The sequence below is a fragment of the Cololabis saira genome, chromosome 6 (assembly GCF_033807715.1).
Source record: "Cololabis saira isolate AMF1-May2022 chromosome 6, fColSai1.1, whole genome shotgun sequence".
NCBI lineage: Eukaryota > Metazoa > Chordata > Actinopteri > Beloniformes > Belonidae > Cololabis > Cololabis saira.
Window position 1 is genome coordinate 1,898,883 of NC_084592.1, and position 14,887 is coordinate 1,913,769.

General features: G+C 43.7%; 1 protein-coding gene across 1 annotated transcript in view; it reads left to right on the forward strand.

The window, feature by feature from the left end:
- The window catches only part of thsd7ba (thrombospondin, type I, domain containing 7Ba), a 326,602-nt gene that overhangs the window by 139,695 nt on the left and 172,020 nt on the right, over positions 1-14,887 (forward strand). The window contains exon 6 of the mRNA XM_061723024.1: positions 10,147-10,347. Coding sequence (XP_061579008.1) covers positions 10,147-10,347 — 201 coding nt within the window. The remainder of the gene's footprint in view (positions 1-10,146; positions 10,348-14,887) is intronic.

A 14,887-nucleotide genomic window follows, 5' to 3' on the forward strand; every position in this document is an offset into this window, starting at 1 on the left:
CTTCCTGAGCTGCACGCCTGAGACAGTAAATGGCCACGGCTGGGGAGGGGCTATTCCCAAACACGTGGACATTCATGTGATACTCAGCTACCTCCTTTTCTGGGTTGTTATCTTTAAACCAGAATAACCTGAGAAAGCTGCTGTCCTCAGGCTTGACCTTGAAGCAATGGAACATTTGCTGTATGTCCACTGAGAAGGCTACTTGCTCCTTTGAAACGAAGAAGGATGCCAATCAGGCTGTTGTTAAGATCAGGGCCAGTTTGTTTTTTTGGGTGATTAATGTGACAAATTGTTCCTTCATTTCAGGCTTCCTTTTGAAGGAGCGCTACAGTGAGTTGAGGCGTTCCTGTGCCTGGACACTATTGGTAGGCAGCTGTGGCCGGTGAGCTCTGAAAGGCAGAGGAGCCACCCAGCTGTTTTCCTCATCCTCGTAGACCCCGTCGTCCATGTGCTCGGAAACTGCAGGTCCTCGATAGAAGGGCCCTCTGTTTCGTCCTGCTTGGTTGTCTGAAACGCGTCACTGCCTGAAGTGTTCTGTTCACCTTTGGCATGACTGCCTCGGCGCTGGACGGGCTGTAAGAGGAGTTTAGTGTCACAATATCTCTCCTTCTGTCAGGATTTGACATTCCCCTGTTTTGTTTTGAAAGCTCATGTCCCTGAGTTCCAGTTCTGTCTTGACCCTCCTGGTTCCTATCTGCCCTGATTGTCTGGACCTTTGTCTCGTTATCCTTTGTGTATATCTAGTCTTGTTTATCCCCTGCTTCTCACTGGTCCGTACTGTTTGTTCCCTCCATGTTCTCCTCGTCAGGTTTACCTAGTTTTCTTGTTCATGTTCCTGTTCCGTTTTTGATCGTGCTCAGCAGCATTTTTGTCTTTGTTTTTTGCGAATAAATCTACGTTTTTTGGAACTCCTGCCTCCTGCTCTCCTGCGTTTGGGTCCTCATCTAACCATCCCTGACACCTTCACTGTGTAATGGTTGCGGCATGGCTGAAAGAGCGACAGGCGTCCGTTACTCTGTACGGTGGTGGTGTAGAAATGGACAACAGGCGGCCTGTGCATATCCCCGATACACACATCACCCACAATCACCCAGCCAAGGTCCAACTTTTGGGTATAGGGCGCGTTGTGTGGGCCGTTTTCACTTGTTTTTGCACTTTGTGGGCTCTGATAATGTCTCGACCCAACAAGAGCAAGATGGCAGCCTGTGAATCGATGTCTGGGATGTGGTTTGGACAAGTGTTTTAAGTGGGCTGGAGGGGGGGGCATGCGTTTTGGCGTCTATCGTCGCCACAATAACGCTTTTGACTGAGAAAAGTAATGCGCATATTCGCAGGATAGAGACGGACATTTTGATGTATAACACACCTGGGTGCACTTTAGAAAATAGGAACTATCAAATATCGACCAATCATAAGAAGGGGCGGGGCTAATTTGCACCAATTATGTTCAAGGACTCAAAACCAAGTCCGATGACACCACCCACGAGTCTTTATGTCAAACCATTCAAAAGTTATGGCAGAAAGTAGGAACTATAGAATATGGACCAATCAGATCAAGGGCAGGACGCGCTTTTTGGCATCTATCGTCGCCACGGTAACGCTTTTGACTGAGAATAGTAATGCCCATCGTCGCAGGATTGAGACGCACATTTCGATGTATAACACACCTGGGTGCACGTAACGGTTCGGGCGAAGAAGCGGCCGAAGAAATGGCATAAATTGCGGCAAAATTAATTAGGGCCCGAGCACTTGCAGTGCGAAGGCCCTATTGTATTTGCAGGTGCCCAAAAAGTCACCAAATTTTGCACGCAAACCAGGCCTGGCGAAAAATTTGATATTTCATGGTTTGCCTTCATGGGCGTGGCAAAATGGCTCAACAGCGCCCCCTTGAAAACTTTGTGCCTCAAGCCCCACGATACGATTTGACGTACATGCACGAAAATCAGTACACACCTGTATCATGGCGCAACTTAAAGAAAAGTCTCTTGGCGTAATGCCCGAAACCAAACAGGAAGTCGGCCATTTTGAATTAATTGTGTAATTTTGGCGCAATTTATGCCATTCCTTCGGCAGTTAATACGGCCCGAACCGTAATGTGCACCCAGGTGTGTTATACATCAAAATGTGCGTCTCCATCCTCCGACACCACGCATTACTTTTCTCTTTCAAAAGCATTAACGTGGCGACGCTAGACGCCAAAATGCGAGCCCACCCTTCATCTGATTGGTTCAGACAGAAAAAACTTTGCGCCTCAAGCCCCATAATACGGTTTGACGTACATGAACGAAAATCGGTACACATCTGTATCATGTCGCTACTTAAAGAAAAGTCTCTTGGCGCCATGGCCGAAACCGAACAGGAAGTCTGCCATTTTGAACATTCTGAATTAATCCCGTAATTTTGGAGCAATATATGCCATTCCTTCGAGAATTAATACGGCCCGAACCGTATCGTGAACCCAGATGTGTTATACATCAAAATGTGCGTCTCCATCCTGCGAATACGCGCATTACTTTTCTCTTTCAAAAGTGTTACTGTGGCGACGCTAGACGCCATAAGGCGCACCCCCCTTCATCTGATTGGTTCATATTTGATAGTTCCTCAAAAGGCACCAAATTTTGCATGCCAGGCAGGCCTGGTGATAAATTTGATATTTCATGGTTTGTATTAATGGGCGTGGCAAAATGGCTCAACAGCGCCCCCTGGAAAACTTTGTGCCTCAAGCCCCACAATACGGTTTGACGTACATGCACGAAAATCGGTACACACTTGTATCATGTCGCAACTTAAAGAAAAGTCTCTTGGCGCCATGGCCCAAACCGAACAGGAAGTCAGCCATTTTGAATTAATTGTGTAATTTTGGCGCAATTTATGCCATTTCTTCGGCAATTAATACGGCCCGAACCGTAACGTGCACCCAGATATGTTATACATCAAAATGTGCGTCTCCATCCTGCGACTATGCGCATTACTTTTCTCTTTCAAAAGTGTTACCGTGGCGACGCTAGACGCCATAAGGCGCGCCACCCCTTCATCTGATTGGTCCATATTTGATAGTTCTCCAAAAGGCACCAAATTTGGCATGCAAGCCAGGCCTGGCGATAATTTTGATATTTCATGGTTTGCATTAATGGGCGTTGCCTAACTGCTCAACAGCGCCCCCTAGAATACTTTTCTCTGCCATAACTTTTGAATGGTTTGACAAAGAGTCCTGGGTGGTGTCATCGGACTCGGTATTGAGTCCTTGACCATAATTGGTGAAAATTGGGCCCGCCCCTTCTTCTGATTGGTTGTCCCTATTTCCTGCTATAACTTTTGATTGTTTTGACATAGAGAGTCGTGGGTGGTATCATGGGACTCGGTATTGAGTCCTTGACCATAATTGGTGAAAATTAGCCCCGCTCCTTCTTCTGATTGGTTGTCCCTATTTCCTGCTATAACACTTGAATGTTTTGACATAGAGAGTCGTGGGTGGTGTCATGGGACTCTGTAATGAGTCCTTGAGCTTCTTTGGCCTTAATTAGCCCCACCCCTTCTTCTGATTGGTTGTCCCGATTTTCTGCTATAACTTTTGAATGGTTTGACATAGAGAGTCGTGGGTGGTGTCATCAGATTCTGTATGGAGTCCTTGACCATCATTGGCCTGAATTAGCCCCGCCCCTTGTTCTGATTGGTTTTCCCTTTTTTCTGCTATAACTTTTGAATGGTTTGACATAGGAAGTCGTGGGTGGTGTCGTTTCTGATACTCCTATTGGGGGGCCGGTGGCTGTGAGTGCGAGGGCCCGTTCATCGCTGCTTGCAGCTTTAATTATAATTATAATTAATTATAATTATTTGATTAATTCAAAATGGCCGACTTCCTGTTCAGTTTCGGCCATGGAGCCAAGAGCCTTTTCTTTAAGTTGCGACATGATACAGGTGTGTACGGATTTTCGTGCATGTACGTCAAACCGTATTGTGGGGCTTGATGCACAAAGATTTCTAGGGGACGCTTCAGAGCCATTTTGCCACACCCATTAGTGCAAACCATTAAATATCACATTTTTAGCCAGGCCTGGCTTGCGTGCAAAATTTGGTGACTTTTGGGGCATGTTTAGGGGGGCAAAAAGGCCCTCATTTCGTCGGAAGAAGGAAAAATAAAAAATAAACGAGAAAAATAAAAATTCCTACAGATACAATTTGCACTTCGCACTGCAAGTGCTCGGGCCCTAATTAAGTTGTTACTTTATGTGTACAGATGGCTAAGTGGTGGAATTCCAAACACTCACAAAAGCAATGAACTATTGGCTGTTGTGATTTGAAGAGAAATTGCTGCCTAACAGCTGGTCAGACTACATCCAGCATTATTATTGATGGATTTTACACTTACCTGACAGCCGTGCTGAGATCATTATGTCCATGATCTCAATGATCGCAGTGAGGGACAGTTTCAGCAGAACAAACGAGCAGGAACCATTAGCCTCTCAGACAAAATCTCACATAGTTTGTTAATAAATGGCTTCACGAAAACAAATGTGTACTGGGAGAAGGGTGAACATAAATTAACTACAGCAGCTGAGAAAAAGAGAAAACATGTTCACTGTTCAGTTCTCACCCTCAAGGATTTAGGATTTCAAGAGTCTTCAGATGAGATGATTCCTTTGAGTCTGTGTGTTTATACTAGCTTTCTTACACAAGTGAAAATATGTTTTATCTGACTGCTTTCGTCTTTAGAGAGGCCACAGATTGTGTGTGATATATGACGTGTGTGTCACTCAATGTGCCGGTAGTTTCAGTGTTATTAGTGTGTTAGTACTGTACTAAAAGGACATCATGACCTCGTCCCTGCAGTGAGTAAATGTGCATTAAAGTGCCCAGGGGAGCAACTGAAGCGCGGTTTGTTCAGGTCAGTGGCCGCACTCAAAACATTAGATCACTCTTGGATAAACTGGCCTCTCTCACAGACAGTGCCATTAATACATTTCAGGGAGTGAAAAACAAAACATCTTCTGGTTTATAGTGGGCTCTCTTGTGGCTACTATATTTTAATGACATTCACAAAGAGTTGGTGTGCACAACAGAGTTTGAAACCAATGTAATGTATCACTCGCAGTGAGCAGTGTTGTAGTGGATAGATATCGAGTAGAAGGGCACTGTTATGATCCAAGTCAAAAGTCTACCAGATTAGATAGACGATGCAGCCTTGCTCAGGAAATTACAATTGTACATTCCATCACAGTAGATTCACATTTTTACCTTTTATTTGTGCTTATCAGATTTGCTGCTACGTGGACAAATGAATTGAACATGGAAATTACTAGATAACATTTTAGTTATGAAATAACTTAAGGAAGGTGGAGACATATCATTCAGCTTTCCATCTGCAAGAACATCATATTATAGACAAGAGATTGAGCGTGGAGAACTGGTGGACAGTTTTGTGGCATGGTGTTGAAACATCATTTCATCTTGAATGTGAAAAAGTCATTGTGGAAGATTAAGATGAATTCTGAAAGTTTTTCCATGAAGGTGAATACATAGAAACATACAATAAGTGTAGATGGTGGAGAAATATAAACACTGTGGTACTCACCTGGACAAAAAGACTGGACTTGAGATACAACACTGATAGTGATGTACCAAAAACATTTTTTTGCTCCCAAGTCTGAGTATTGGCTGATTTGGAGCCCAGATGTGATACTACCACAAAAAAAGAAAAGAAAAAGAAAATGGAAGAAGCGCTGTCCTTTCTGTCCAGCCAATTATAAAATTGTAAACAGCAGAAGCTGCTGTTGTACTGCAATTGCTGTCGAGTTTTAAATAATTCCAAATTGCAGACACTTCTGAAATGCCATGGAGCCTGCTTCAAGTTTGCTCTACGTTAACGTCAGCCAGTGTGGCCAACCTCTCACTCAGGATATAGATATCGGCTTTGCAGTTTATATTTAATTGTAACGGATGCCGAAGGAGAGAAAAGTAAATTCATGGTGAGATAAAAAAAGGTATTTAAAAACACTATATATCCTTAGAACTAGAAATAAATGGGTATTTTTGTCGATTCTTTTCTTCCTGTCACAATTCCAGCCCGCCTCCTTTGTCTTGACTACAGACTTATTGTTACCATTAGTTTTATTTGATTTATATATGAATAATAATGTTTATATGTATTATTATCAAAGTCTTAAATGATATTCATTTGAATAATGATGCATGCAAATCCTCTGTTCTGGTATTAGTGGATCTCAGTGCTGTATTTGACACAGTTGATCATAACATACTACTCAGCAGACTGGAAAAGTGGGTGGGACTTACCGGCACTGTGCTTCAATGGTTCAAATCTTACTTGCATGATAGGGCCTTTTTTTGTGTCAATTGGAAACCATGAGTCTGAGAGAACCAAGATCACATGTGGGGTTCCTCAAGGGTCCATTCTCGGACCCCTTCTATTCAACATCTATATGCTACCGCTAGCTCAGATTATGGAACATCACAACATTTCCTACCATACTTATGCCGATGACACACAGCTCTATATTTCAGTGTCACCATGTGAATACAGTCCCCTACTGTCATTGAGTAACTGTTTTCATCAACTAAATGAGTGGATGTGCCAGAATTTTCTCCAACTAAATGCAGAAAAGACAGAAGAGATCATTTTTGGCCCTAAAAATGAAAGGGAAAAGATCAGGGATCACCTTGGCTCCATGTCATTGACAGCTACAAATCAAGCCAGAAATCTGGGTGTAATAATTGACTCAGACCTGAACTTCAACAGCCATCTAAAGTTTATCACTAAATCTGCCTATTACCACCTAAAAAACATTGCTAGAATTAAGGGGATTCAGTCTAAACAAGACATGGAAAAACTTATTCATGCATTCATTTTCAGTAGGTTGGACTATTGCAATGGCATCTTTACAGGCCTTAACAAGAAATCTATCAGGCAGCTGCAGCTGATCCAGAATGCTGGAGAGTCCTTACAAACACCAGGAAACTGGACCATATTACACCAGGAAACTGGACCACATTACACCAGGAAACTGGACCATATTACACCAGGAAACTGGACCATATTACACCAGGAAACTGGACCACATTACACCAGGAAACTGGACCATATTACACCAGGAAACTGGACCATATTAAACCAGGAAACTGGACCACATTACACCAGGAAACTGGACCATATTACACCAGGAAACTGGACCATATTACACCAGGAAACTGGACCACATTACACCAGGAAACTGGACCACATTACACCAGGAAACTGGACCACATTTAAAATCTTCCTGCTGGTCTACAAAGCACTGAATGGTCTTGTGCCAAAATACATGCTGGATCTGTTAGTTCCTATGAAGCTCCCAGACCCCTGAGGTTCATCTGGATCTGTTAGTTCCTATGAAGCTCCCAGACCCCTGAGGTTCATCTGGATCTGTTAGTTCCTATGAAGCTCCCAGACCCCTGAGCTTCATCTGGATCTGTTAGTTCCTATGAAGCTCCCAGACCCCTGAGCTTCATCTGGATCTGGTTTGTTGTGGTTCCAGAACCAGAACCAAGCAAGGTGAGGCAGCGTTCAGTTATTCTGCTTCTCACCGGTGGAACATGAGGTCTGCTCAAACTGTCAACGCCTTTAAATCAGGCCTAAAAACATTACTGTTTACTGAAGCGTACTCTTAAATTAAATACTTACCTGCTGTATTCTACTGCCCTTGTTTTTTTAACAACTTGTGCTTTTTATCATTTTACCTCTTTTCTTATAATTTTATTTCATTTGATTTGTTATTTACTGTTTAATTGTGTCTTGCCGCTTTTAATGTTGATGTAAAGCACTTTGAATTACCTTGTATTGAATTGTGCTATACAAATAAACTTGCCTTGCCTTGCCTATTTCATAGTGCTGCCGTGGTGCCAGATAAGCCAGTGGTGGATTTGCTGATGCGCCATTCATATCAAGGCACTGCAAAATAAATATTGATATCATTTAAAAATGGTAAATTGACTGCATTAACAATCACCGGCTGCTTTAGTAGGTACACCTGGTATACCTAATAAAATGGCTGGTAAGTGAATATGCTACCTTTTTACTCTTGTTTTATAGTCTTGTTGACCATCCAAAGCCCTTTTACCTTACTGTGATATTCACCCGTCCCTACACAGTTCTTACAGCACTCTTTTAATCTACAGCAATATACATAAGTTTCTTTTCTATTCACTATGTAGTTATTTTTTATATCATACATGCAATCACTCACCAATGAAGACATTCAGGGAAGTACAAGGAAGAGTTTCAGCGGCAACCCAAATCTATTCGCCAAAGTTGGGAAAACAGTAGTGGCACAGACGTTTGGATACTGCTGTTTGGTGGAGTTTAGTTATAGTTTGGTTTGGCTGAAAGGAAGTCTAGACTGGTTTTCCTAGGTATTGATGACGCAGTGTAGATTTACTCAGCCCTGCAGTTTGCCAGGAGATTTGGGATAGCTGCTTGCTCGGGTCTAGCACCAGAGTTCAGGTTGAACCAGGGCTGGGTGGAAAAAAATAAATAAAAAAAAACAACAAACAAAAAAAACAGTATATGAGTATTTTATATCTAAAAAATCTTAACACTTTGAGCATCTCTGATATTTGTAAGAAGAGATTGAAGTGAAATTATGTCCTTTGGCTAGGGAGTGTATGTTGTTGATTCAGTAAAGAAACAGAGCCACAGGTCCAACCCATAAAAATATACATTTTCAGATCCTTTCATACGGAAGTTACATTCATGTACACTTCCCCTGTGAAACATAGGATAACGAATTCTCTGCTATCTTGATTTTTAAAGAGTGTTAGGGAAATTGACAGAAGAAAAGCAAACCCCCTTGTTCACTAAACACCAAAACATCAAATAATTACTTAACAGAAAGGGAGTTTCAAGGGCAGAATAAGCACTCCAGATTTTTGCATGCATATAAAATGCACATGTTTACCTGAAGTCTGTGTACTGGAACTCGAGGCCGGTTTTGGGGCAGGGGTGGGCTGTTCCCACACCCAAACGTGCATCCTGCCCACCCGATCAAAGGTTATGGGGATTCTTTATTATTTATAATTTTATTTTTTTATATATTAAAATCCCAAAATATCTGTACCGTTTCTGATTGGGTGTGTGCACTGCGAATCATTTTTAGACACAACAAAGAACGCTTACCGCAAAAGTTGTGTCTCGGCGGAGGAACCCGGCGTCCCAGCAAAATGAGAAGAGAAAAAAGAGGTTTTCTGAAGAGCAGACAGCGCACACACTTAAGGCTGATTTATGGTTCCGCGTTACACCAACGCAGAGCCTACGGCGCAGGGTACGCGGCGACCCGCACCGTACGTGGAAATGCGGTCTTTTTTTTGCTATTAAAACATGATTTGTAATGTGAATTTTGCAAAACTTAAACTACAATTAATAGTTTTTGACGTGACATCAGAGATTGTGCATGCTCTCTGTAAAAGAATGAGGCAAATCGGGTCGTAGCTGCTTCAACTGTGATTCCTTCACGAGGAGCTACCAGGATTTCAAACACGCTTGATTTTCTTGCGAGCTCACGATTTGTGATCGGGAGCTCGTCGTGAGGTGTTGTGTTGTGTACAGTGTGTACAATTTTAGTTCCAGTGGTACTATGGTGATCTCATATGTTCTTTGTAAGTAATGGTCTGGTGCTGCTCATTGCAAAAATAAATTGTAGCCTGGTGCAAATACCCGCCTGGTTCTTATAAACGCCTGGGGTACAAGTGGATTTAGCATATTAAACGCCCGGGCTACTAAATGATCATCTACGGTATATCTATATCTATAGTGCAGACCAAATGTTTGGACACACCTCCCCATTTGTTTGAATGAGGAAGTGCGTCCAAACTCTTCGTCTGTACTGTAACTCTCTCTCTCTCTCTCTCTCTCTCTCTCTCTCTCTCTCTCTCTCTCTCTCTCTCTCTCTATATATATATATATATATATATATATATATATATATATATATATATATTTAAACTTTTTCTTTGCAGATTCCTGGAGGGTCTAATATATATATATATACTGTTAGGTTGAGGGGGTAATGTATCATATATGTGTAAAGTAACATATGGGTAAGGCTTAATGATTTATACTAACATTTTCTGTACTTTCTATCCTTGTCTGCTCTCTGTCAGGTTTAAGAAAAAGGATAAGAGAGATGTTGTGGCATTCTGGTAGTGCTCTGGGGACTTGCTCTCATCTGACGGAGTTCATTCCCTGTGAGGATCCTGCTTGCGACCTGTGGCAGGTCCACCAAGATGGAAGATGTATTCCCACCAAAATCCCCTGTGGTCTTGGAACTGTGGTTCAGAATTTGACTTGTGTCACCACTGAAGGTAATTTCATTAGACTTATGACTAAATTATTATTATGGGAATGCCAAGTAGTGGCATGACCATATTGCAATTGTCCAAAACGGCCCAAAGGCCAATGTTGCTAGCATTTTGCTAAAAAGTATAGTCGCAAAAATCCCCCTGCGCAGCAGCGGGTGTACAGCATAACCCCGCTCTGATATGGAAAAAAAAAATCCCCCAAAAATAAAACACGCCCGAGAAAACCTGAAAAATGAAGGTGATATATTAGTATACAGAAAAGGTTTCATTTTTCTTATTCCGCTTATTGGGGCCCGAGCTCTACAGTGCTATTGTATCTGTAGGAATTTTTCTCTTTTTTTTTTCCTTCTTCCGACAAAATGAGGGCCTTTTTTTCCCCCTAAACGTGCCCCAAAAGTTACCAAATTTTGCATGCAAGCCAGGCCTGGCGAAAAATTTGATATTTAATGGTTTGCATTAATGGGCGTGGCCTAATGGCTCAACAGCGCCCCCCAGAAAAATGTATGCCTTAGGTCCCACAATACGGTTTGACGTACATGCACGGAAATCGGTACACACCTGTATCATGTCGCAACTTAAAGAAAAGCCTCTTGGCGCCATGGCTGAAACGGAACGGGAAGTCGCCCATTTTGAATTAATCGTGTAATTTTGGATAGTTTGATAGTTCCTACTTTCTGCCATAACCTTTGAATGGTTTGACATAAAGAGTCGTGGGTGGTGTCATCGGACTCGGTTTTGACTCCTTCACCTTAATTGGTGCAAATTAGCCCCACCCCTTCTTCTGATTGGTCGATATGTGATAGTTCCTTTTTTCTGCAATAACTTTTGAATGGTTTGACATAAAGGGTCATGGGTGGTTTTCATCGGACTCGGTTTTGAGTCCTTGACCTTTATTGGTGAAAATTGCTCGCGCACAGGCCCGTTCATCACTGCTTGCAGCTTTAATTATTATTATTCTGCATGCTTTTTTATCCGTTAATGCGGCCCCAACCGCAATGTGCACCCATGCATGGCATACATCGTTAGATGCATCTCCATCGTGCCTTGATGGGCATTACTTTTCTCAGTCAAAAGTGTTACAGTGGCAACGCTACCAGCTACCAAGCAAAGAAAAAGGGCAAAAATTGTGGTGCTTATTACTCGGCCGAAATTTATTGTAGAGACATTGTTAAAATTTTTGAAACACTCGGCCCGATTGGCACTAAGGGACCGTACAACCTCATTATGCCAATTATTACAGTTTTTGCGATATTTAACTTTGAAATAAAAAAAACAATCCCATTTGACTTTGGACGGTTGTTGCTACACAACAGGTTATCGTAGAGACATCTTACAAATGTTCCCCGACTCAGCACGCTGTGGACTTCAACATATTCAAATTTCATGAAGCTGTGATTTAAGGAAATTTTACACCAAAGTCCATGCCAAATGGCCCCATTCCCAAAGGTTTATTAACAACCTTTAACGGTTTATCAACAACCCTAAACTATTTCTTAGCCATTGTTAATCACCCTAAACCACACAACCCCGAAGCAGGGGGTGTGGTTTATTAACAACCCTAAACCACACCCCCTGTGGAGCCCCCCTGCCCGGGGGGCTCCACAGAGACCATCCCGGCCCGGATGGATTGAGGAGTCCACACCACAGCGGTAAAGCCGTGGTGCAGAGCTCCACAACCATCCAGGTCAGAACGGCCGCCATGACGACACCCTACAGGCCAGAGTCACTCCCAGCATGGAGGGCTCCCCATGAGGAAACACAGGAGCTAAAAGCTAAAAGAAAGCAGGAAAATATAGGCTATGAAGTTAAAATAGACACTAAAAGAAACTATAACATAAAATCATAAAAGTAGGTCTAGAAAGCAAGACTTAAAACTTAAAACCATAAGACCATAAGACCTGGGTTAAAAAAACAAGAACAGCTAGTTAAAACAAGGGTATACGAGAAAGACTAAAACAAGGGTATATGAGAAAGACTACCGTATTTTTGCGACCATTAGGCGCATATAAACGTAATTTTTTTTTTTTTAAATGTGTTGCGCGCCCAATGACACAATACGCCCATTGTATTATTGTAAAGGCTGATTCATGGTTCCGCGTTACACCAAATCAGAGCCTACGGTGTAGGGCTGCGTCGACTTAACGCGGATCCATAAGGCGGACGTAATTGAGGCCACAATGAGAAGTTAAGGGGGAAGGGGGGGCCTGATTTGCGGATGTAGTAGGGACCACCATGAGAACATTAAAGGGGGAAGAGGGACGCGTGAATTGCCCGTGATTCCCCGGCGGCGGCTCCGTGACGGGACACCTGTCTGTCCTGGATGCTTACCTGCGCCCACGGACTGCTGTCGACGCGGAGGACGCTGTATCCCCGACACACCGTTGGCCTGAGGGCGTTCGCCTGCCGGTCGGAGAGTCCGCTGCTAATCCCCAGTGTCGCTTAGCTGTTTCCCTGTCTTCAGTGAAGTTACAACCTAGCCGGCTAGCCTGCTGCTAATCCCCGGCATCACTCGGCTGCTTCCCTGTCTTCAGCGAGCCTGCCAACTGGCCGGCTAGCCTGCTGCTGACATAGCTGACCTGCTCCATCCTAGCCGACTGGACCGTGGCTGATCCCCGGCGTCGCTCGGCTGTTGTCTCCAGTGATGCTTCTGCCCACGCGCTTTATTCCTCTGCCTCCACCACACTGGTTCTGTGGCTTCATCATCTGGACCATCTACCACTGGACTACGTTGCTGACCACCCTACATCATGTGGACTTTTAGCAATGCTCCTCTGGATTGTACTGTGTTGGAGATGTTTCACCTCCGGACTTTCTCCAGGACCCCTCCACCACAGATTGCACTCCACCACTACATCCTCAAACGGCCGAGATACATCCACAGAGGCTCTGGACGGAACTTTCAGTACAGTCAACACAACGGTAACAGCCATCTGCTCCTTCTGGTCAACTAAGCCCCGCCCCCCTCCCCGCACTGCTGTCCGCCCTGTCAATCACAATGTACTGTCTCCCCTGCTCAAAGCAATCACATACACATCATTCACCTGTCTGAAACTCTGTCTGTTGAACATCAGATCTCTCACTAACAAGGCTGATCTGATTACTGACTTTATAACTGACCATAAGGTGGCCATTCTTTGCCTCAGTGAAACCTGGCAATAGCCCAACGACTTTTCCCAGCTAAATGAGGCTGCTCCATCAGGTTTCTCCTTTATTGGTAAACCCTGTGCTACAGGGAGGGGGGGGTGGCCTTGCTCTCCTTCACCGTAATAACATTTTTTTTTTTATTTTATTTTTGCATTGTTTTTTATCTTTATTTTTGCATTATATCTTTCTACTCCCTACGGCGAGATGCTCTTTCAAAGAATTGGTCACTTTATACATCTGCTAATTGCACTTGTTTCTCTTCGGTTCACTGGGAGCCATGCCTGTAACAATGCTAGCATTGTTTACACTCGTGACCAGCTGACGGCCCTGAGGTACCCGACCATCTTGGTCTGGGAGCGACCCACTATACTTGAGGGGCTAAAGAGGAAATAGCGGGGATGCAGAGCAGGGCTTAAAAGGGGGATGAAGAAGAGACAATTTAAGCCCTACATCCCTTCAGTCATCACTGGAAACGTAAGGTCGCAAATAAAGGGAATGAACTGAAAACGCTCACCATGACACAGAGGGAATACCGAGTGTCCAGTTTAATGTGCTTGACGGAAACGTGGCTGCACGAGCAGATACCGGACTCTAATGTCACCATTCCTGGCTTCCAGACAGTTTGAGCCTACAGAGACACCCCCACGACCAGCAAGAAGAAAGGCGGTGCTCTAAAAATAACAGGTGATGTCACCACAGGAACGTTACTGTTAAAGAGCGGATATGCAGCCCGGACATCGAGCTCATTGCCTACGTCCATATTATTTGCCGAGGGAGTTTACCAGTGTCATGGCCATCACTGTTTATATTCCCCCTGTCTGGAAACTACACACTGCTCACTCCACACCATCCACACTGTGACTGCTGGATGACACCTGTTGTGCCACAGAGGTTGCGCTGTTCAGTTATCAAGAGTTATTAATAATTGTCCTTCAACAATTATTGTTCCAAGCCGTGTGGCCACGGTGTCGTAAAACTTTAGGGTGGCTTCGGTCGAAGGCCCGAAATCCGGCCTGGTAGCTTGGTCAAAGCCTGACTGTTCACATAATCACACATTTCATATGAGTTCATATAAATTCATAATTCCCATGAGTCCATAATCACACATGAATTCATAATCACACATGACTTCATAATCACATGGGCGCTCCCAACCTTCTACCAGTTTGTAACATATACCAACTGTGAAAATAAGACCTTACACTTGCTGTATGCAAATGTTAAGGGTGTGTACAGCTCCACTGCCCTGACACCACTGGGCAGTTCAGACCACAACCTAGTCTTGCTCTCTCCAGCAGCATCCAGTTACAATGAGGACAGTAAGGAAATGGTCCCCAGAGGCCATGGAAACATTGCGGGGAATGCCGGAGGCCATGGAAATGGAACACGGAAAGAATGG